The sequence below is a fragment of the Trichoplusia ni genome, chromosome 17, assembly GCF_003590095.1.
Source record: "Trichoplusia ni isolate ovarian cell line Hi5 chromosome 17, tn1, whole genome shotgun sequence".
Lineage (NCBI taxonomy): Eukaryota > Metazoa > Arthropoda > Insecta > Lepidoptera > Noctuidae > Trichoplusia > Trichoplusia ni.
The window spans coordinates 6,604,920-6,630,377 of NC_039494.1; the positions used below are offsets into that span (position 1 = coordinate 6,604,920).

The following is a 25,458-nucleotide window of genomic DNA, read 5'->3' on the forward strand; positions in this document are numbered from 1 at the left end:
AATCTAGGCATCCATAGCAATGACGGTTGGAGATTCATTGGAATCCGCGAGAACGGTTGTGGATGTAGACATGAAGCCGCTCAACCAGTATAAGATGAGCCCCCAGAAGAGACAGCGGACGATCACGTCTACCCAGTACATACTGAAATAGAAAATAAATTTGGTTATCAGAAATGATTAGGTATTAGAAGCAATAAAAGTGATGGAGCACAAAATAGGCTACGGAAATGCAAATGAAAATCATTTACTAAAACCGAAATAAGGTTCAGATTATAGAGTTTTTCAGAGATCATTTGGTAAGGCATTCGTCCTGCTGTGCCACAATCTCCTCAAAGAGATATTATAAGCAAGATTTGTAAACCTCATTAGGGTCGATGCCTGCCGGGCCAGTAGGGTTTTATAAAAAGGTTATCCCAGTACACATACAAAAGTTAAACGCATAATGGTTGGGTTTTAGTCAGTGAAATCCTGACACTCCCACCTGCTCAATGCAAAGCGGAATGGCTTTTAATGATTTCTTATCCGGATAAAAAGGGCCTAAAAGGGGTCCCTGTATCTTAAAGTCCATACAATTTTTAACCTAACCTAATTGATGATTTCCGTGCGCTGAGAACGATGAAGATGGTAATAGCAACATTATTGTCATTGTGTCAAGGAATTTAATCTTGTGTCGCGCGGGCTTTGAGAAACTTTCCAATCACGTGCAAAAAGACACCCAAACTAGGAACAAGCTTTCGTGGATCACACAAATGCTTTAAGTCCTACGCGGGGATTAAACCCGCGACGGCAATCCGTGCAGTCATACATGAGAATACTTACACTTTCATATGTCTCCGTGCAGCCGGTAACGTGTCATCGTACTCCTTGAGAATGAACACTCGAGCCGCTCTGATGCAGTCCTCGAAGTATTTGGAGATGTCCAGGCCTGGGCAAAGTGGGGAACAATGATTATACAAGCGACATTTTTAAATGAGCCTTTTGAAAAACAGGCCCAGACGTCTAAGAACAAGCATTCGCCTCTCTAACTAAGTGTCATCGGTATACTCATCATCGGCATTATCATTCTACCCTTTTCCCGACTATGTTGGTGTCGGTTTCCAGTCTTACCGGATTCAGCTAAGTACCAGTGTTTTACAAGGAGCTACTGCCTATCTGACTTCGTCAACCTATTTACCTGGGCAAAACGATACCCTTTGTTAAGACTGGCCAAAGATGTATGAATAACAACCGGAACCCACAATTTAAAGTGCCTTCCGAAACACGGAGGAACTCGTTATGACAAAGATAGTCACCCATCTACAGACCAACCGCGTCAATCGTAGCTTAACCTGTAATCGATTCACTTATGCGGTTATAGCTTAGCCACGAGCTCCTTCCTATTTAAAATTATGTCTAAATATCTGTAAGAGCTGACTAATTCCTAGCCAAAACCGACCCCAACATAATTGGGAAATCGCAAGGATGGTGATGAAATACCTAAGTCACTTACCAACTGCATCGACCTTATAGTCTCTTCTCTCTCTTGGGTTGAGAGTCTGTCTGACTGTCTGAGCGATGTCAGACTTGAAGTCCCATTGGTTGTTGGTGTAGTACTCAAATACTTCGAAACCTTTAGTGATACGCTTTTGGACGCGGACTAGCCTGTAACAAGAAGGAAATTAGAATTAGCAGGTTCGATTCCAACGCGGGCAGACACCTATGTGACTTTTTCAAATAATTATATGTACTTTTTTAATTATTTTAAGATACAACTGGCAAACGGTGATAGAAAACATCGTGAAGTAACCTGGATTCCAAATATTGGAATTTGAAATCGCCCGCAGTGAGCTAGTGTGGGGAATGTGGTGATCAATCCTATAATCATCCCTTTCTCTTTAAGAGGCATGTGCCCAGTAGTGGGACATTATGTAGGCTAGTCTAATACAACTTATTCGTATATTACAAATGTGAAGTATCTGATTGTTTGTATGTTTGTTTCCCTAAAACCTAAACTTCTTGACCGATTTCAATGAAATTTTGTATGGCGGTAGCTGACACGTTGGCTTAAAACAAAGGCTACTTTTAACTCTTCAGACTTCGTTCAGATACAACTAATTATGTATTAAAGAAGAATACAAATACTTACACAGGCTTATATCCTAGGCAGAAGAGAAGAGTGTCGATAATGAAGGCGGGGATCCAGTGGAAGAAGAATACACAGATGTTGTGGTACAGTCGCGAGTGCTTCATCGAACCGCCAGGGTACCTGATAGAAGAATTAGATTTACATTCCTTATCAAAGTTCATTTACAAAGCTTAATAAGAACACTGTGTGGAAGAGCGTGCGATTGTTTAGAAGTCGTATAAAATTTATAAGTCAGCCCCGATTCTGCTATTTCTAATGGCAATTGGATTAAATTTGAAATTATTCCTTTCATAAGTATTTTTCCTTCACAATAATTGGAAATGTATTGACTTTGAGTGTACTGTCCCGTACTGAATTTCCAATGATTGTGAAGGAAAAATGCTCAATTAAATGCGAATAGTGTCATTTTAAGCTAACTTGCATTAATTCATGGGCCATTATTAATAGCAGAATTGGATTGGGGCCCTGATGAGTTGACAGACATCAGTCTCGTTGTTTGTCAACGTTGAACTCCGAAACTACTGAATCGATTTGCTTCAAATATGCAAAGCATGTGCATTTTAATCCAAGTCAACAATTCGGCTACATTTCAATTTATAGCCGAAATATGAGTGAATAAATAAATAACAAAACATTATTTGACAATCACAACGGATTTTCCACGTCATTTAAAAAAAATCACACGGAAGAAGTCGCGGGCAATAGCTATTAATACTTTATACTACTAGCTATTGTCCGCGGCTTCGTATACATTACTTACCAAACAACGCCGTTAAGAGGGACTCTGTTCATGATGATCTCTCTGCCGGCGTCGATCATCTCAGACCACGTGACTTTGATCTCTGCTGATGATGTGAAGTTGATGATGTTGGACTTGGTGTCACTGTCAATGAAATAGGTCATTAAAAAACAGTTTGATAATGTAAGAAAGAGGCGGCACGGACTGGATGCGGATTGCGGAGGGCCAAGATTCGTGGTGCATCTTGGGGGAGATATTTTTGATTGATTCACTGAAGCCTAGTTTTAGAAAATCAAACAAAAGGAATAATTAACAGATATACAAAAATCTAAAAACCCACGTTTTTAAATGTCACTACTACTATAAGTATGTTTATCAGTGGTCCAGTACCCATAATACAAGCTTTGCTTAGTTCGACACTAGATGGCGTTGTATTAGAGTTGTAGAATAGATAGATCTTTTAAAACGTCTTCCAGCTAAGTTTCCCGTCAATACAGTTGTAAACCTACCCATTCTTGATATAATTCCAAGCGACGATCATGATTCCATTGATGAAGACATCCACGGGCAAGTAATCAGCGTAGCTGTTGCTCTTGCAGTACATGGATCTGATGACACCTTTGCCGGCACCTGGAAGCGACATCCGTGATTATAATCCCACCGTTGTTGTTTGGTAAAAATGTATTGTCGATTGGGTTTCCAAACATATGGGGAGAAAATTATGAAGATGAAATGCATTTAATATTGTAAAGATGTCTGTGTTAGTAGTATGGTTGTAAGGGATAGTGACGTCACTCGTCAGTAATAAGAATACTGATAAGTGACTTCATACAAAGTTCCAATTTAGACATCTTAATTGTTGTTTACGTGATACAAGAAAAAGACGTAGATGAAATTTTTGGAAACCTATGTATGGGGTATTTTTTTTACAAATAACCTGCCTGTGATCATGTGTCATGTTGTCATGATGTTCTTTCAAAAATCATTTAGGTTTAGGTATTTAATAGAAAAAGTCTTATCGGGCATACCAGAGCTTTGAGTTTTACTTACCAATTAACAGTCCTGTGGGTCCGTTGATGTTGTCTGTCCATCCAGGAACAGGCTCCTGCCAGATAGGGATCACTGGAAGCATAATATCAATTAAAGTTACAAAATCATAAAATATTGACGTGACAACGTCTTAAATTTGGTTGCGGCTGGGAGTCTCTTATGAAAAAGTGTAACGCCCGGTAACGTTACGATGAGTCACCGAACGAGAGAGAGGCCCGCCGAATGCCTTGCGTCTCTCTCCCACTCAACTATGATCGGTCTGCCGCGCGCGCAGCACTAGAGAATTAGGCGCATTGAATCGGCGCTTACATGTACAATACATGTAAACGCCGATTTAGTAAACAAAATATATTTCTATAGTTAAAATTTGTGCAATTCTTATTTTCATTCAATTCCTTGTTCCTATTGTGCAATTTAATTATATTCATATCAATAAATATTCTACCGAGAAAAAGACGTTGTCACGTAAAATCTTCGCCCGTAAAACCGACTTTACAGTCAACCATTTTTTTTTAATGAATCCTTACTGCGACCTGACTTACTGCGGGCTCTACTGCGAGCTGACTGCCACATTAAGGATACCTTATCTTGCATCGCTTTATTTTGAGGAATATCGTTCTTGACAAGGGTTGCCGTCACTTAAATTTGTATCAATACATCTCAATAGGTTTATTTAAAATAATCTGTACAGTAAAAACAGTTGAAGATGTCATAAGTCGACTTCTAAAAGATTGTCATCCTTTAAAATAATTTTATATCTTTCGGTATACCAGGATAGGAGTTATTTTATACACGGTGATTTTTTAGTCGTCTTACAAAAGGAGCCCAGTTTATTATTATTTTTTTATCATCAACTAAGACAATAATTACGAAGGAAAATTAAACAAGAGAAATCTGAAATATACTCTTAAAAATGATAAAAACGCCGCCGCCCGCGCCCTTCACCATTGTTACAAGGCTCGGACCGCGCTCGCAACAGAGCTGTGTTTCTAAAAAACTAGGAATTGCATCATAATATTGAATAAAAATTGCATTTTAAATTTATTAAAATCTCATAAATACCATTTTTTTTATCATGAACGTGTTCTAGTCCTTGGATACATGAACTGGGCTGCTTTTGTAAGACGACTAAAAATCACGGTGTATTAATAAACATGAAACAGTTTATTTCAGTTGAAGGACAGTTGTCAGCCTGTTTTGCTCCTGTTTTGTGCCCATGTTAACTCCAACTTCTATTTTCCTTCTTTATTCTAGACTTAAAAGTTGTTCTTCCTTACTGGATCCTTATTGGTATTTATGGACTTACCAATCGAGGGTCGCAGTACCATAGCGGGCATGTGTTCCATGGCCTCCACCACCAAGGCTTCACCAAGTGCCTTCGTGAAAGCGTAGGAGTTGGGGAGCTTGTTCAGTAATCTGAAAATATGATAGAAATATATATGGTGATGACTTTAAGTCCAACCCAAAAGTAAAGGATGGGATTTTAAATTGATAATTGAATGAATACTCGGTTCAGGTATGTATACGGGTAACCGAGTGGTTCCAATGTCAAAACCTAATGAGCGCGAAGTGTCGCAGGTTCCATTCTCGCGTTGGACAAGCTTTTGCGTGATCCACAAATGCGGTTCTGAGTCTTTGATCAAGAGACTGAAATCTTGGAACCCGCGAGACACATATTGACTTTCTCGATGCGTAGGTCGGTTAAAATAAACGATTACTCGACCTTTTCTAATAAGAACGCAAATTAATTATAGAAAGAAAGACACTTAGTCGCTCATTGTAACACAGGTACTTAGCCGCATCCGATGAAACTGGAAGCTAATCCCAACATAATTGGGAACATTTGTTAAGCAGCTTGGAGTAAGACACTCACTTCGGAGTCAGCGTGGCGATGGTTCCCTCGTCCATCCACTCCACAGCCTGGATGATCTGGTGAGGGTCTGCAGGTGGAGGATAGGCCTTCTCTTCTAAAAGCTTCTCGTGAAGGTGGCAGTAGGAAGTCGAGATGTGGATGAATACCTGTTAGGGGAAAATAAATGTTGATGATGGCTTGAAATCTCAGTCAGAAAAAAAAGTAAATTAAAAAGCATTTGTTTTCTTTGGATCAAAAAAGCGTAAACTAGGGTTGTTTCGTTTTACAGTGAAGCTTCTATGATCATATTATTATTCTTCTAGCATCAGATCAGCACCATGTCATCATAATATTACATTGTCACACAATATACATAGGCATTCAACATTTCATCTCAATCGGAAACCGGGAAGTGGGTCTTTAACTTGCAAGATTTGATTACAGACAAAGGGACAGGTGAAACTAAATAAATACTTGTACATCGGATTTTACAGTGGTAATGGGTGGGGCTAGGTTACTGGAAGACTTTCCCTTACCTTCAAGTTCTTGCAAGCCTTGCCCAGCTCCACCATCAGTTTGGTGCCTCTCACGTTCAGCAGAACAGCCTTTTTCAGCTCTTCGTCGAACCTATAACAGGAAATAATAAAGTTAAGAGATTTTCCTACATACAAATAATTTGACTCATCTGTGCTTGCGCTATGTGCTAGCTTTTTGTTGAAGCTTTTAATTTCCACGTCAATTTCTCTATGTATGTCACTGAATTCCTCATCAACAGCTTGACAGATTACAATGATTTTAATGGTGATTTCGGTGGCGCAATGGATGTTTTATGTTCACAAGAACAATATAGAAAATTTATATTATTTAAAGTATACGAATGAAATTGCAAATGAAATACAGTAAATTTGCTGTATTTCATTGTCCCCCAAAAGCCGATGTCTTGAAAGGCTGCTCTTATCCAACTTCATTGAAGAAGGTATAACCAACAGCCAAGTGGACGAAGCCGCGAGCAACAGCTAGTATACATATCCTAATATACCTGATAGTAGCAGCCGCATGTATGATGATGTGCACATCGTTGATGATCATCTGTCTGTCCTCCTCAGACATCGCGAGGTCGGCCTCGGAGACATCACCGGACACGATGGTGACCTTCTCCAGGAGAGGCTCGATCCCGCCACGTAAGCCGCGGAGTTTCTCGAAGAGCTGGAAGGTGGGCATTATTTATGTCTATTGTAAATTAAATGAAACAGGATAAGTCCGAGTCAGACGAAAGAATCATGAAATATTATGAATAGTTGTTTAGGTGATTGCTTATATATACATTTATTGTTTAAAAAATGTTACTTTTATTAAACAATCTACGACCGATAAAGTAAAAAAAAAGACGTAAACTGTGATATTTTTAACTGCCTAGCTATCCCGTTTGAAGATATACTTCCTAAATAAAATGTCTAAAAATACACGCACAGACAGTGAAACACGAGTAACAGGGTTCCTTTTTAACCCTTTGGGTAAAAACCCTAATAAGGGACCACATAACATTACAACATAAAAGTAAATCAATTTTAAAATCCGCCATTTTCGACCTTATTCAAATCCTAACCGTTTTGTTCTCTCATGAATGCTTTTGACAACCTTTAACCCTTAATGAACCACAGATTACTTAATTATAAGCCGTAGTCCTTTACAAAGCTATTCATAATACTAAATTAATGTTATGTTACAAAACTCGCATTCTTCTGTCACGCCTCAATGCTATTTTCTTCATTACATTTTGTAATGTCTGTCGGTCACAGACTGATGTAATTGTTGGTAAATAGTTTTGTGTTTCAGTTGAAGGGATTATGTTTAAAGTAATGCGAAGGTCAGGTATTAAAAAGGTAAGTGTCAACTAGTCTAATTGTATAAAAGTGAAAATAGCGCCATCTATGTGTTTTAACCAGAACTAGAATGAGAGTCACCTAAGTGTGTATTGAGAAAGTATGGATTGGGAATAATGCAAGTCAATTTGGGTACTATGATGTTTTTTTTTCAAAAAACATGTCAATATCCTATTATCATCATCATTCGCAGCCTTTATCCTCCCACTGCTATGCATAGATCTCCCCTTTCTCGTGCCAATTTCTACGGTCCTGTGCCAGCCTCATCCAGACTCTACCCGAGACCTTTATTATGTCATCCGCCCATCTTGCACCCGGACGACCAACGTGGGAGGATATCACAAACATTCAAGTCACATGCACAAAAACACCCAAATAAGACAAGACATTCGTGGATGTCCAAATAGGCCGTTTTCCAGACATTATTAAAATCTACAAAAAAGATTCTAGGTGTACGGTTCCAAAATGGCATTCATATGAAGAAAAACGGGCAAGAAACTCCATAAGATACTCTTTTTCCCACATTTTATACACTCACTTTCTTGTTTGTTTGTCGTTCCGTTTGGATTTTGAGACACTTCCCGATAAGCTGGCTGAAATTTTCAGGATAGCTTCAAACTTGTTGACAATCCAAGTTAAAAATTAGTTAACCGATTTTGATAAAATTTTGATATTTCAAATCTATTAATGTTTTATATAAACTATTACAGCATATCTCATACATTACAACCAATACGATTACAGTCATTCATATCTTTCTAAATTCCACAAGACCGTTTACAAGCATATTATTTAACTGGCCAGTAAACCACTAGGTTAAACTTACAGATGAATAGAACTTAACCTTCACAGATTACGTAACTGTTAACTAACGACAATTTTCGCTGGTTGCCGGCTCACTGGTTGCAAGTAATGCAATACCAGTTAAGTATGTGGTGTGGAGTAAGAGTTAGTGCGTACAGGTGGAGGCAAAAGTCGATTAACCAAAGTGCACGGATAGCCGAGTGGTTGAGGTCATCACGCCAAACCTAACGAACGCGTGTTGGTTCGATCCTCGGGTTGAAGAAACGTTTGTGTGATCCACGAATGCTTGTTTTGCATCTGGTTTTATTGAACATTCGAGGAAGGCGCCTCTGAATGATTTTAAATTAAAAACGAAGAATCATGATGTCATATGTTTTTCATATGGGGTAAACAGGACAAAGGATGTGACAACGTGTCCAGAGTTTAATTCTTGGGTCAAAAGTTTGTGTGATCCCGTTTTGACTGCACCGATAGCCGAGTGGTTGAGGTCATCACGCCAAACCCACTGTGCGACGTGTCGCGGGTTCGATCCGCGTAGGACAAGCATTTGTGTGATCCACAAATACTTGTAAAAAGTCTGAGTGTGTTGTGCATGTGACTTTGATGTTGTTGCAACCCCCGCGACACAAACAACCTTAGTAGGTAAGGCAGGCGTTATCTATATTAATAAAGTGAAAAGATTTGTGAAAAACCACAATCAAATTCCAAAAATTCGCTGTTTTACTATCAGCAAACAAAATATACTTAACACTTAGTGTACTTAAACATATAAAACAACAATTCTAATATCTCTTCATGAATCGGATTGTGTAAATTAACTTGTGTAACAGTTTTGTAAGTGACTGTACATTGGGAAACTTGTCGAGTACATTTTGATCCTAATTCATATGTCAGCTGGTATGAGTACTTCAGAGATTGGCAAGACACTTGACATCTACTCAACAAACACGCGTGTTTGAACTAATATTATAAACACGAAAGTTTTAAGGATGTGTGTTTATTTGTAACCTCTTTCACGCGAAAACCACTGAACGGATTTAGACGAAACTTTGTACACAGATAGTTTATAACAAGGATTAACACATAGGATTTCTTATTTTTATCTAGGAGTTTTTATCCCGACTTTATGTTCCCGTGGGGTCGTTTTTGATTTGTAGTCTACATTAATATTATAAAAAGGAAATGAACTCAAAAACTACTGGACCGATTTTGAAAATTCTTCCACAGTTAGAATGCTTAATTATCCTAGATTAACATAGGCAATATATCGTTTTGAAATAGGTATTTATCTATCTACATGTGCAAAAAGCAATGTGGAGTCTAAAAAACGAATCCGATGAAAAAAATCCTTACTTATATCTTCTAGCCACGCGGACGAAGTCGCGGACGATAGCTAGTTTGATCTAAAATGAACATTAAATCTGCTAATTATGATTACTACTCACCGCTCCACTGAAGATCTCTTCCAGCCTCTGTTTTGGGTTCTTCCCCTTCTTCGATCTGACTAGAAGTAGAATTTGGCCGATGTCTGGACACTTTCTGAAAAGGAATACAGTATAGTTTTAACAGAACTACGAGTCGAATGCTGAAATGTTGTAGTGTGTCACTATTACATGAATATTTTATCTAGCCCACTCTATCCCAATACTGAGCAAAAGCCTCTCCAAAATCTTTCTCCAATCCTTTACCTGGACCTGGACCTGGACCACTTGGAACTAGCCCACTCTGAGCAATAGCTACTAAGTAACATTTCCCGAAAGTTAATATACAATGGCAAATACACAGATTCCGATCATCACCGCTTCCTAAGCCCTCTCAGTGTGGAGAAAAGCTATGAAAATCTTTACAAGAGCAAATTTTTAGAAGTAAAGTATGTAGGAACTATACCAGATAATTAAATGTGGTCGAAAATAATTTACTGCACGGATAGCCGAGTGTCATCACGCCAAACACACTAAGAAACGACAACCGCAGTAAAGATTTTAATCCTTGTGTCACAGGGTTTCACAAACATTCAATCACCTCGACACCCAGACTCAGGACAAGCATTCGTGGATCACACAAATGCTTGTCCTACGCCCGGATCTAAGCCTCGACACACCTCTCTGTGGGTTTGGCATGGTGACCTCAACCAGTCATCTATCCGTGTAGTCCTATTTGACACATACCTGAGGAGTTTCTCCACCAGCACTTTCCCCATGAAGCCAGTTCCTCCGGTCACGAGGACCTTCATACCGGTGAAGGTTTCCGCGATGCGGTCGGGGAGCGCGTCCAGGTCGCTGGATGTCGTGTCTGCCATGGTTCTGGAAAGATAAAGACAAAAATAGGTCAAATCAAAATACAAACATTTCTCCTAGATGGAAAGCAATACACTTTACGTAAAAAAATTACGTTGTTTTTTGCCAGCGCCATGATTCTGCTGTGTACAATGGCCGATGAATTAATGAGAATTGGTATTTGGAATTATTTCTGTTCTTTTAAGCATTTTTCCAACACAGTATTAATTTGATTTTTTGAATTGACTGTGAGTGTTCCTCCCCGTACTGAATTTCAAATTATTGTATTGGGAAAATGCTTAGAATAATACAAATGGTGTCAATTTCCATCAATTCATCGGCCATTGTAAATAGCAGAATTCAAGCCCAGGAGCATTGCAATAGATAGACTATTGAAAACTGACACGCAAAGAAACGAAATTCAACAACCCAAGCAAAAAATACAACACGCGAACATTTGAAATATTGAAATACAATTGCAATTTCCGTGATTACGGCGGCTTGCCTAACTAACCTTGGAATGGCACCTTATGATGTCTAAGTACCTACTGCTGTGATTAACATCATGAACGGAGAAAGGAGAATTTAATGTGATATGATGTACCTGATTTAAAGGAGTTAGTGGCTAACCTATAATCGCATAAGTGAATCGATCACAGGTTAAGGGTTTGGTCTGTAGATGGGTGACAATCTTTTGTCATAACGAGTTCTTCCCTGTTTCGGAAGGCACGTTAAATTGTGGGTCCCGGCTGTTATTCCTACATCTTTAGCAGTCGTTTCAGGTAGTCAGAAGCTTGAAAGTCTGACAACCAGTCTAACTAAGGGGTGCCGTGTAGCTGAATCCGGTTATACTGGAAGCCGACTCCAACATAGTTGGGGAAGGCTTGGGTGATGATGATGATGTAGGCACCTGATGTAATATATTATGTACGCTTTAAGAAATTTGCAAAATATGAAGTTGCTTTGAACAGTTTGAACTTAATTTGGAGAAGTGAGTGTTGATTCTAATTATTTTTTGTGTGTTTATAATAATTATGTGAATGTAAAATGAATGTTTATAGTGGTTTCTTAGGTTTACGCGAATGTTAGACATTGAAATGGAATACCACAAATAATTAATTAAAATATGAAGGTAGAACGAGCAACATCTTCTGTCAAGACGAACCATCTCAGTCTGCCCGTGACCATGATACCTGCAATGGTTTCGAAACGTCGGGAACTAAAATCTAAAATTAAACCGCAATAAAATCCGTAAAAGTAGTTTCATTTTAATGAATGTTTATTTTTACCGCTTGTTATTATAACGGCAATAGAAATACATCATCTGTAAAAAATCCAACTGCCTAGCTATCACGGTTTGTGGGTACAGCCGGGTGACAGACGGACGGACAGTAGAGCCTCAATAATAAGGTTCCATGTTTACCCTCAGTATATCGAACCCTTTTTTTCGGATGAGAAATCTTCAAATGACTCCTTTGGGTTGAGCGGGAGGGAGTGTCAGACTTCTACTGACAAAAACCCACCCATGTTCCTTCCTTTGCTCTTCGTGTATCGGGGCCACGGTAACCCTTCCGGACCATCCCGTTGCCTCGGCAGGAAGCAAGAAATTTAATAAAAACCAGTCTAGCTAACAATGTCTACGTTTGTAAATATAGCCAGTTCTTAAACTATCGTAAAAGTTACATTGTTCACTTGATTTTAAAATTGCAACGTCATGCAAACTAATTTGATCATTTAACCGCCGCCGCGCCGTGCTACTGACCCAATTCTTAAAGAATTTGATATTATTTTGTAATGGCTATCGATATTCACTTATACTAATATTAAAGTAGTAATGTTTGTCACTTTGTGAGGGGTAAATCTGACGGGGATAGCCGAGTGGTCGAAATCACCATGTGAAACCTACTGTGTGTGACGTGTCGCGGGTTCGATCCGCGTGTAGAACAAGCATTTATGTGATCCGCGAATGTCCTGAGTCTGGGTGTCTTTGTGCATGTGACTTGAATGTTTGTGAAAACCCCGCGATAAAACGATTGCGGGAGTCGTTTTTAAAGAAGAAAAACTATGGCAATTATTATTATTAAAGAAAGTCTTCTTCAAAGAAACGCTTACATTAGTTAATATACGTTGTAATTTAATCGTCGTCGCTCAGCGGTTCACCGAACTGTATGGAAAAGGTTGCACGCCCAAATGTAGGTCACTAATGCAATGCTAGTATGTACAGTCGAGTGTAGAAGTCGATTTAACAAGACAGACTTATAAAATGGGTTAAATTGATTAAAAACATCTAAAACATTCGCAATGGTGATTACAATCCCTAATATATTATCCAATATATTATCTATACCAATATATAAAGCTGAAGAATTTGTTTGTTTGAACGCGCTAATCTCAAGAATACTGGTCCAAATTGAAAAATTCTTTTTGTGTTGAATAGACCATTCATCGAGGAAGGCTTTAGGCTATAAACCATCACGCTGCGACTAATAAGAGCGAAGATACAAAGGAAAATTTGAAAAAAATAGGGTATTTATAAATCATAACTTATATCTTCTACCCACGGGGACGAAGTCGCGGGCAACAGCTAGTGATTTATACCCGCTCCTATTAGTCGCAGCGTGATGGTATATAGCCTAAAACCTTCCTCGATGAATGGTCTATTCAACACAAAAATATTTTTTTAATTCGAAACAGTAGTTCCTGAGATTAGCGCGTTCAAACAAACAAACAAACTCTTCAGCTTTATATATTAGTATAGAGTATAGATATAGAAGTACCTATAGATATGTAATTGAGTCGTGTCTTTGTTTTAATTAACTTAACATTGTTGTATTGTCAAATTGCTTAAGAGAATAGGAATAGTTTCAAATGTAATCGAATTGCCATTCATTCATCGGCCATTGTAAATAGCAGAATCGGGGCCCAGGTTTCTAAACAAACTTAGTTATTTCGTCAACCGATCTATCAAAAATATTATTTCTTAATCCGTAGGGCCAATAAAATAAAAAAGAATCACACAGTGGTACAATTAACACTGAATATATTATTAAAATTGGAGTCAAAGATCTCTTGCGATATAAAATGACTGTTTAATTGTGTTAACATAATAGGTTTGAACACTGAGAAATAATGACCTTGTAGTCTTGCCAGTCGGATAGCCGAGTGGTTGAGGTCACCACACCAAACCTACTGGGCGCGACGTATCGCGGGTTCGATCCCTAAATTAGGAGAAGAGTTTGTGTGATCCACGAATGCTTGTGCTGAGTCTGAGTGACTTTGTGCATGTGACTTGAATGTTTGTGAAACCACCCGCGATACAATGATTAAATATCTTAGCGCGGAAGTCGTTTTTGTTTAAAAAGGTAATTAAAAAAGGTGATTAATTATTATTAATTATCATTAATTTGAATGAATGAATGAAATTGTAAGTATTTTCCTCTAAAGTACACTTTAAATAATACATAACTTAATTTTAAACTCAGTTATGTGTAAATCAAGTCACACGAGTCATACCCTGGTGATGAACAGACGGACAGACAACAGTGCCTTATTACTAGGGTTCCGTTTTTCTCCTTTTGATACGGAACCCAAAATATTTTTTTATAGTGTTCCTACAGCGAAGTCACAAACAAACAAACTTATTTATTTAATAAAGTTAACATTAATTAACATTAAGTTAAGTATTAGTCGTCAAAACATCATTGAAGACTAATGTTTGAAATAATTTAATTCTCCATTTTTCCAACATCTAAATAACTTAACCTCTTAATTAATCAAATAATATATTAATCCAAGTTTCCCGTCACTATCGTCATACACAACTTAGTCTAGCAGTTTCGACGATAATTTGGAACAAACAAACAAACGGACAAAAAAAAGCGATTTCAAGGTAAGTCGTGCAAATTTTTGTATGAACTTCTTATTACTTCTTTTTTACTCCAGTTCTGTTCACTTATATTTATTATACCTTTACCCACGACAAAAACATTATGACGTACGGGTTTTTTTAAACGTATTATTGTACAGACACCAACGTAAATCATATAATAGATCAGATTTACCAAACAAGTAAACAATTTAAATGAATGAGTCGCTGTTGTGCTATCATCGTCACCATTCCAGCCTTTTCCCAAATATGTTGGGGTCGGCTTCCAGTCTAACCGGATTCAGCTAAGTACCAGTGTTTTACAAAGAGCGACTGCCTATCTGACCTCCTCAGCCCAGTTACCTGGGCAACACGATATCCCTTAGTCAGATTAGTCGTCAGACTTTCTAGCTTCTGACTATCCGTATCGACTGTCTAAGATGTATGAATAAAAACCGGGACCCATAATTTAACGTGCCTTCCGAAACACTGAGAAACTCGTGATGACAAAGATGGTCACCTATGGACCGTGCCAAGCGTAACTGAACCTCTGATCTATCAACTGGTGTAGTTGTAACTTAGCCACGAGCTACTGTTGTGGATCAGGTAACAAAATATGCTTTACACATCATCATCATCATCATCATCATCAGCCTTTAGTAGTCCACTACTGGACATACTAGAGAAAAATACGTATAATATATGTATGACGGCGCGCGGATTAATTGAGAATACTTTGTTTATTTAGACGATTTTAATTGATTGTGGAAATGTGTATTAAGATAGTCCATAATTATTATTATAATGAGTAAGTGGTAAATTATAAAAGGGAGCGGGTTACCCCGAATAGAGTAGTAGGTGGCGCTAGGTGCGACGACGTTCGTTTTGCTTGTCAAGACAGTTGTCATAAAAATAGCGAGCACGTACTAACCTATTGGCTCCAAATAATATTCCATCTCAACCGTCCTATTGTATTCTACTCCATAATGTTATAAGATCACATTATACAATCTACAAGATAACATTGACGCTTTTATTTCGAACATCCCGTCGCTCATACGCCCAAGATGGAGGCCAACCTAGACTGTTCGGAAAATGTTCCTGACGCTCCCACATCAGAAGTGGGATAACCAGCGACGCATCGTAAAAGATAAATACAGGTCAGCATGAAAATATGTCCTCAGAAAATTATTGCGATTGTTGGAAATATCTTTTTGCAATGCAACTACGAAATACATTTGGTGAAGATAATATAGACCGTTTCCTGGAATAGCATGCCTGAATTGAAGACGTGTTTTGGCAACATTTGATCAATTGAAAAACCCCAGCTGCAAATTTATGGCGATTACTCAATAGAAGTCGATGATTGATATGAGTTATGAGCACCTGAACCGCACGGATGAAGTTCTTGTCAGTGGAGAAGACTGCTATTGCTTTTACATTGGCGCACGCAGCGATGATAGAACCACGATTGTACAGAATTGCATTTACCACAGATATTAAAAGTCGCAGTAGACTGCAACAAGAACTCGTCGCGCTTACTTTTAGAAAACAAAGCCTACTATGTATGAGTATACCATTTCGCCGATAGTGGCAATGAAGTCACGAGTAGAAGACGTTCCAAAGGCCTATAGTTGTGGCAAGCAGGATTACGTATCGAATGAGTGCCGCAACCGTATAAAGAAAACAATCAAGTTCCTGTATAAGCTTCTAGAAGACAGAAGTGAGGTTGTTCTGAAATCGGTATCGACGATAAAGCAGTTTGTACGAGAAAAAGCAGGTTGACAGATCAAGCATTTGGAAGAAAGCGGATTGATTTGGTTTGAAATCTAGATTTGAAAATGAAAATTGGCCAACTATATACTACGTTGCTGTCTTACAATGCGTACTAAATTGAAATTCGGCAAGACGTTTAAAGGTTTGATGGTTATTGTACTAAGTTAATAAAGAAAAGCAACGCACGTAAGTGAATTTGTCTTTGCTAAATGGAATGTAGCATCATCACTTCGAGTCAATTGTATGTGGTCAAGTCAGTTGTATGTCTTGTGTTTGAAAAAAAGAAGTGAGTAAGTATAACGATTGTAGCCATTAGGCGAGGTATCGGAAGTTTAAGCAAAATGTCTTGAGTTTGATTTTTGTATGGTGCCAATATTGACAACTAATTATTGCTCTTATTACAGCTTGTCGTCTTATAATGTCGATTCAAAGAGACAGTTATTTGCGGAGGAGGAGCGACCTATGTCGACCGCTATGTCTGTACCTTAAAGTCATCGAGGGAAACTGGTGCGAAGTGCGGAGAGTGATCTGATCGTGTTGCGCTGTGTGAGCTCCAGCGAGTATCGAGTTAATTTGAACTGGGTGCTTATGGTCAAGCTTTCCTTAGGATCACTAACACAACGGTGGGTCGATTACAATTTATTTTTGATAAGGAGCGGCATATTTATCAGTATGAGTTGATGGCAGTTTCGTTAAGAAGTTGGTTATTTAAGATTTTAAAGTTATTGATTTACAAAAGGGGCTATGTATAGGACAAATAAAGTGTCAAATTGAAAGAACCAAGTTTAATGTTATTTTGATCAAGGTTTGAGAAAGTGAGGTTCTCCAGTAGTGGGTGTTGTGTTTGTAACCGGATGGAAGTTACGTGTGGTAGTGACTGGATAGAGGTTACCCGTTGTGATCGTTACCTAAGGAGGTTGCATGATCATGCCCGGAGGGAGGTCATTTTGGTTTGATGCTTATGATTGGATTAAAGTTATAAGTGTGATGATGAACATTTCCCAGGGTTAATCAAAGTTAAGCACTGATATGTTATAATAAGTTTCTTATTGTTTGAATGATAATAGGTGTTATTGCACATGTCATTGGCAGTTATGCGTTCTGAGTATAAGGCTGTTAACACTGTTGTTACCACTAGTAAAGATTTTATCCAAAGTGCCTATATCTTTAGTCCGAAAACTAAGTACCGTTCCAAATAAAGAACGAGGTCGAGAATGGTGATAGTATAGAATTTTAGGTCAATGGTCGGGATCGAAGCAGAGACCGTGTTAACTATGGCAGAGGTGGCGACTGAAGAGACTATGGTGACTCTGGCTGAGATTGGGTCTTGGAGAGGCCATGGAGTCGGGTGGACTCAGTATTCACATGGAATGCGTGCGGACTTTGTATGACTCAGATTCCTGCTTTGAGATTCGTGATTAGTTCCAGTAGTGAGTTGCTGGTGGCAACTGTAAGATTGTAGAGTTACTTGGTAGCTCTGTCTTAATGAAAGGTTTCTGGTAAAGAAGATACAGATGTTAAGATAAAGTCAACTATTATAATCATGATAACGAATGACCGAGTGGTGAGTACTGCTGTGTTGTTCTTTGATGCATAATGATCTTTAATAAAGCAGACTTTAGCTGACAAGTTTCCAGGCTAACGTAATACAATGCTGTGCAATACGTAGCGATATTTTGGGTTGAGTCAACGCGGTCGTGGCCGTGCGGACTTAAATGACTTTGTCCTAAAAATTAGGATTTCATATTTTTCATAAGTAAACATAAAGAAATATTCTTGGCTGAAAACAAATGTTGAATTTTGAGCTACGAGGTTTCCGTTGGTCAAATAAGACCCAATCCACGTAAGTGTGGAGCCTGAATTTGGAACTTAACTGAGTGAATTTTTGTTCTTGGTTTCTTGTACTTTTGATAATTTGTCCTTGGGATACTTCATGAGTAGAATGTGCCGATGACGGCGCGGGTAAGTGAGTCCTACTTGTGTGGTTAGAGGAGATCACTACTTAGCAGTTGATTCAATTTATCAGTTGGACTGTGTGGCACCGATTGGACTGTGTGTTGGCCTGTGTGGCAAATAGCCTGTGTGGCAAATGGCCTGTGTGGCAAATAGCCTGTGTGGCAAATAGCCTGTGTGGCAAATAGCCTGTGTGGCAAGCCTGTGTGGCAAGTAGCCTGTGTGGCGAGCCTGTGTGGCAAGTAGCCTGTGTGGCAAGCCTGTGTGGCAAGTAGCCTGTGTGGCCAGCCTGTGTGGCCAGCCTGTGTGGCAACGATTAGCCTGTGTGGCGACGATTAGCCTGTGTGGCGACGATTAGCCTGTGTGGCGACAACTATCCTGTGTGGCACAAACTAGCCTGGGTGGCGAACCTGGTTGGCATTCAAGGGCCTATGTGGCATTGGTGAGCCGGTGTGTTTAATATTTGCTAATCTATAGCTATAGCTGTAGTTGGAGTATAGTTCGGAGATGGATTTTATAATTTTTAAGATAGATTTGTGGAAAATGTGTCTTATGAGAAATGATAAGTGATCAGCAGTCACCCAATTGGTCAGGGAGGCCAAGACGAGAGTGTAGTGTATCATTTTATCTAATGTTTGCAGACAACAACGATGCACATGAGACACACGAGGACGTGTGACGACGCAGGACGGCCGTGACGGCGCGCGGATTAATTGAGAATACTTTGTTTATTTAGACGATTTTAATTGATTGTGGAAATGTGTATTAAGATAGTCCATAATTATTATTATAATGAGTAAGTGGTAAATTATAAAAGGGAGCGGGTTACCCCGAATAGAGTAGTAGGTGGCGCTAGGTGCGACGACGTTCGTTTTGCTTGTCAAGACAGTTGTCATAAAAATAGCGAGCACGTACTAACCTATTGGCTCCAAATAATATTCCATCTCAACCGTCCTATTGTATTCTACTCCATAATGTTATAAGATCACATTATACAATCTACAAGATAACATTGACGCTTTTATTTCGAACATCCCGTCGCTCATACGCCCAAGATGGAGGCCAACCTAGACTGTTCGGAAAATGTTCCTGACGCTCCCACATGTATAACTTTGTAAATTGCATCGTGATATCTGTTAATGACAGTACTAGAAACTACGTAGCATGTAAAAAGGTTAACCACCCGTTATAATAAGGTAAAAATTATATAATGAGAGATCAAAGATTATATTCTTTCCGTAAACAAAACTCCTTTAAGGCATCGCATGTATTGAACTGACATGTCAAAAGTCACGTCACTTGTCGAAAAGGAATATCTAAACTAACGGTAAAACGGGGTGAATAGAGTTTCAAGGGGTGAATAGAGAATAGTGTTTTTTAGGGGGTTACATGAATATTTTCTTACATTAAAATGCTTAGACACACTTACTTTATGAAATACTTGTGAGTTTGCGTATAATCTTTATGTTTTGTCTAGTTAAACGTCCAAATTTTAATAAAAACTCTGTTTCTATCCACCCCAAAAAACCCTCTATTCACCCCGTTTTACGGTAATATATTAAGCCGAAGAGTTTGTTTGAACGCGCTTATCTCAGAAACTAATGGTTAAAATTGATAAAAAAATATGTTTCTGTTGAATAGACCATTTATTAAGAAAGGCTAGATGCTATATGCTAGCATCACGCTGCAGCTCATAAGAGCGAAGATACAATGGAAAATGTGGCAAAAACGGGGAAAATGATTCATCTTCGAGGGCTTCCGTTCAAAAATTCCTAACTTATATCTTGTAACCACGCGGACGAGGTCGGGGGCAACAGCAAGTCATATAATAAAGGCATGAACCAGCAACCATACAACCTATAGACGCCTAATGCTTAAAAAAGTTCTGTCAACTGGCTGAGGTAGATGAAATAGTATGCTTTTTAGCTGGATTCATCAAATGAAGATTTGAAGATTTCCAGTTGTATTAAAATTGAAACTATTCCTATTCTCTTAAGCATTTTGCCAATAAAATAATTGGAAATCCATTATATTGACCATTGTGCTGTGAGTGTTCTGCCCCGTGCTGAATTTCCAATTATTGTGTTAAAAAAATTGTAATCAGAATATGAAGTGTCATTTTAATATCTCCATTCATTCATCGGCCATTGTAAATAGCAGAATCGGGGCAATGTATGAGAGTTATAGGTCTGTATTAGTCGCCCGATAACCTCATATCGTCTAGGGTTTGTGTGTTTGGACCGATCTTAACCAAAATGCATGAAACCCAGATGATTCAGTCTTACAAACATTTCCTGTGTTTCGAAATTCTGTTTATTTGAGCACATTCTATTGCTCAACAGATCTAGGCTAGACTAAATTGACTAACACTTGCTCTACTCTTTGCACGTATTGCGAAAAACATAGAACAAGGAGAAAACAAAATTTGACTTGTATTAAATTACTTTGGGAAATGTCTTCACAAGATTAGCGTCACGGTTTTGCCCGCGTTCATTATTTTGTCGTAAGATATATTTTAATGAAATCATGCAATCGTATGACCTTGATAGTACGTCAATTGTTTGCACGTTGCAGGTTTGATCCGAACGCAGAGCCACCAATTGGACTTTTTAAACATAATCTATGGTACTAATATTATAAAGCTGAAGAGTTTGTTTGAACACGCTAATTTCAGGAACTACTGGTTCGAATTGAAAATATATTTTTGTGTTTAGCAGACCATTCATCGAGGAAGATTTTAGGCTATAAACCGTCACGCTGCGACTAATAGGAGCGAAGATACAATGGAAAATGTAGAAAAAACGGGGAAAATTATTCATCTTTAAGGGCTTCCGTTGCGTGAGCTGCGAAAACGATTCAAGATCTCCCAACCACGTGGACGAAGTCGCGGGCAACAGCTAGTCGTAATTATAAGACACCACTGACAAATGGTGAAGGGAAACGTGAGGAAATCTGGATTCTTGATATTGGAATTTGGAATCGCCCGCAGTGAGCTAGCGTGGTGATCAATGCTCAAAACTTCGCTTCAAGTCAGATCCAATTTCTTCCTATGAAATTAAAATGTCTCGTTTGGGTCTTGACATTTGGGTTGAGCGGTAAAGAGTGTCAGACTTCTACTGACTGAAATCCTTCCTCTGCTTTTCGTGTACCGGGGCCATCGTGAACATTACAGATAATCCTTACGGTATAATAATAAAATCTGTTGCAATAATTATTTAAAAAAATATAGGTACTTCCTTCAGTCACTATATTTTCTTTCACTATTCATGAACGAAACTAAACTAGATACATTATTTAAAAAAGTCATTCATATCGGTAACCCACTTGAGATTGAACCTGCAACATCGCACACACAAATCCGTGCAAAGAATCACAAGGTCACCACGACATACCTTAACATATAGTATGATCACAATAAAATGACGTAACGATTCAAAGTGCAATATACTTATAACAACTTACAGAGGTAGGTACCTAGATGTAAAGATAATTGCTGTATTCTCACGGATTGTGTTTTGTTAAAATAATCATAGTTACATTGTGGTCAAACCTAATGCTATCTGTCTATGCACAGTGCTTGAAAACTTATCCTAATGTGTATGGAAGTGTTTCACTGTTTTACGCAAAAACTACTGAATGGATTTTGATGAAATTTAGCACAGAGGTAGTTTATGGTTTAGAATATCACGTAGGGTAATTTTATTTGGCTGAATGCTGAATTGGGGCTCAAAAATAACCGACATGGACCCCTGATATAGTTTTCTTAGATATATTAATCCAAATTACTGTCAGCTATCTGGATAGCCAATTTTATAGAAATTGGTGCAAACGTTCGTGAGCAACGATCTTTCAAATACACTCACAATTATAAATGAGAAACTATGTACGTAAATATTTTGCTACTTCTTCACTTCCAAATGGGAGGACCGTTTTCACGAAAATTTGGAATGGAGATAACTGACACTTTGGCTAGGCATAATTTTATCCGCCTAAGAAACCGAGAGCAAGTGCTAGTTTTGTCTTTTAAATTGATTTATTACTCTATGTCAAAATTAATCCAGTCTTAAATCGGACCTACCTAACTTTAAACCGAGTCAACAACATGTCACCCATTTCTCAAAATTTATAACCTGTCAAAAGGTTTTTCTTAAAACATACGTAATCATATCTCACGAAACTGTACGTAAAATACACCGGAACATAAAAAAACCCAAGTCATTTTTTAGCAATGCCCTTGAGCCACATAGGGTTCAACGATGAAGCGTACTTAAACATGCGTACTATTGAGTTATTAAGTACACATTTCGCAAAATACTAGTAGAAAGTCCGCCATCTTTGTTTCTCAACTAGCTGTCAAACATGGCGCCGTAAATTATATTAATCATTGCTTATAATATTATGCGTAACTAAATTTAGAATGTAATTTATGTATACCGGAATGAATTAATTATTTTAATATGTTTATTTTTAGATGTGCCTTATGTTTTTTTATTTATTAATTGAAATGTTTTTTTTGTTTGCAGTTTTGTTATTGCTTTTTAATTGAGGTTTTTTTTTAATGCTTTGTGGCTGTATATTTGTTTTAAATCACCGTTAGCTCTTATTTTGTCACTTTCAAATGAAATAATTGTAGAGGCAGTAGACATTCCAGATTGTTTTTATGTTAAGTTGAATTTTGGGGGTTCATAAATACATTTAAAAAAGGGACCCTGTTAAATCTCCGATGTCTGTCCGTCTCTCTACCATAGTTAAGGCTGTATCTCATGAACTATGCTATGTACTATTGGTAGGTACAACTGTTCGCGAAATATTTGTGAAGCGTCAGTAAAATGTTGACATGACAAACAGAAATGTCGGCGAAAATCAACATACGGTCAAGGTTAAATCTTTATTGTTATATTGTAACCTTTATATATTATACTGAAAAACATGGGTCACTTAAATACGTTAAATTTAAATAATCAGTACCTACAGTTTTAAATAGGTAGACTCTAGAGGAAGGGTGTAAGAGACTATTTTTTTTTCCCTATCTGTGAATAAATTCGACAACCAACGGACTTTAATTAAATAAATACTCTTACCATAGATATGACACAACTTAAAAAATACAATCCACACCTCACTCCGTTATTTGAACTCCATGATTTAAAAGAGTCTTTAAACAATTAAAGGGCTACAATTGTGCACCCTGTAGGGCACAAGTAGGAGAGATGGGGCAAGTACCATCAATTAGACCATCTAAATGTACTAGACCATATCATAAATTTTCAAAAGAGTCTCAGATTTCTCAAAGTTTTATATTTTTGACAAGAGCAAATTAAGTTATTTCAAAAAGCAAGTTATAGACATATTAATATCATGAACTCGAAAGATTCTAATGATATAAATATTTGTTACCCTTTCACGCTAAAACTACTGAAAGAATTTTGATGATATTTGGCACAGACATAGATTATAGTCTGGAAAAACTCATAATGTACTTTTTAATCGAGTAAAACAGGGTTGTACTGTACAGCGATACCCACGACGCGAACGCTAGTGTCTCATTATTCATTATAAACTTTTAATTAAACTGCAACAAAATCGTTGTATAAACCTGATAAATATAACCAGTTTCCTTAACAATAAACATGAAAATCATAAATTTAAATCACAATTATAAACATAATTGCAATTCTCAACTATCTAAAAGACAAAATCGATTCCAAGGCAAAATTGTCAACAAATTGAAAAAGACTTACCCGAAAATCCTTTTTTAATATTTAAAAATTGAAAACAAAATGGCCGCCAGTACGATACGACACGATTGTACTGTTTTGCGGTAAGTACTGTCTGTCTTTAGGACCGAGTTACTCCATTGCATTGCGAAGCGGGGATTTCGTTACGACTTGCGCAAGTGCAGCGGTGGGTACAAACACTTATTTGTCTATTTGCAAATACTAAGATGTTTTCGGAGAGGTTTTTTTTGTTGTCTTTACGTAATTTAGATATGTGTAATGTAATATTAAAGAGTGTAATAGATTATTTGACTAAAAAATCTACTCGGTACAGCTGATTTTTTGTAAAAAAATGGCAACTTTTTTTGCAAATAAAACACAAACTAAAACACATACCAACTTCAAAAACGAGATTTTCTATTTGTAGAACATTTGGTACCATAAAATTTTTGCCAAATTTATGTCAGTAATTTACTTATCAGGTATACTAAAACATCTTAATCTATACTAATATACAAAGCTGAAGAGTTTGTTTGTTTGTTTGAATGCGCTAATCTCAGGAACTACTGGTTCAAATTGAAAAAATATTTTTGTGTTAAATAGACCATTCATCGAGGAAGGTTTAAGGCTATATACCATCACGCTGCGACTAATAGGAGCGAAGATACAATGGAAAATGTGGATCAGAGCAGGTATAAATCATAACTTATACATTATCTTCTAACCACGCAGACGAAGTCGCGGGTAACAGCTAGTAAGAATATATTACGTACTTCTAATGTATAAAATTCTCGTGTCACGGTGTACGAAATGGAACTCCTCCGAAACGGCTCGGCCAATTCTCATAAAATTTTGTGTGCAGGAGAACCAGACATCTATTTCCCTATTATTTTTATTCTCTAACTAATTTTGTATGGTAAAAAACGTTTGCTGGGTCAGCTAGTAATAACAATATTGATCTGATTAAATTGGTATTTAGCCCTTCCTCTTAATTTTTGCGCGCCCGACAGGGTCCATATTGGTCTTAAACTTGATAACTGTATGGCAGTGAAAAAAAGTAACCTTGGAGTTTCTTGCTCGCTCTTCTCCATGAGATCAGATGGGGGACAGACTGACAGACTGACAGTTTAGATTTTAATTTTGTATAACTCAATTGTTTGACGTTCCAAAGTGTCATATACTGGGCCCCAATTCTGCTATTTAAAATGGCCGATGAATTAATGAAATTTGGCTTAAAATGATCATTTGCGTTTTATCTTAGGCATTTTTCTACACCATAATTGAAAATTCAGTTCAGGACGGTACACTCAAGGTCAATAAAATTAACTGCCAATTATTGTATTGGCAAAATGTTTAAGAGAATATTAATAATTTTAAATTTAATTCATTTGCCATTCATTCATCGGCCATTGTAAAAT

The 25,458-nt window shown here is 37.7% G+C and overlaps 1 protein-coding gene and 1 long non-coding RNA gene across 2 annotated transcripts; one reads left to right on the top strand and one right to left on the bottom strand.

The window, feature by feature from the left end:
* LOC113502302 (putative fatty acyl-CoA reductase CG5065) lies at nt 1–24,327 on the bottom strand. The gene is made up of 14 exons (XM_026883817.1): nt 24,065–24,327; nt 10,622–10,756; nt 9,899–9,992; nt 6,806–6,972; nt 6,303–6,393; nt 5,788–5,933; nt 5,221–5,330; nt 3,915–3,986; nt 3,374–3,494; nt 2,886–3,008; nt 2,126–2,245; nt 1,490–1,641; nt 820–925; nt 1–142 (listed from the first exon to the last, which is right to left on the bottom strand). The coding sequence occupies exons 2-14, from the start codon at nt 10,750–10,752 to the stop codon at nt 4–6; spliced, it is 1,572 nt and encodes a 523-aa protein (XP_026739618.1). The 5' UTR covers nt 10,753–10,756; nt 24,065–24,327; the 3' UTR covers nt 1–3.
* On the top strand, nt 20,072–21,072 carry LOC113502303. Its single transcript, XR_003401346.1, has 3 exons — nt 20,072–20,369; nt 20,898–20,948; nt 21,041–21,072. It is a non-coding gene; the product is annotated as an uncharacterized LOC113502303 (long non-coding RNA).
* Nucleotides 24,328–25,458: the final 1,131 nt, after the last annotated feature.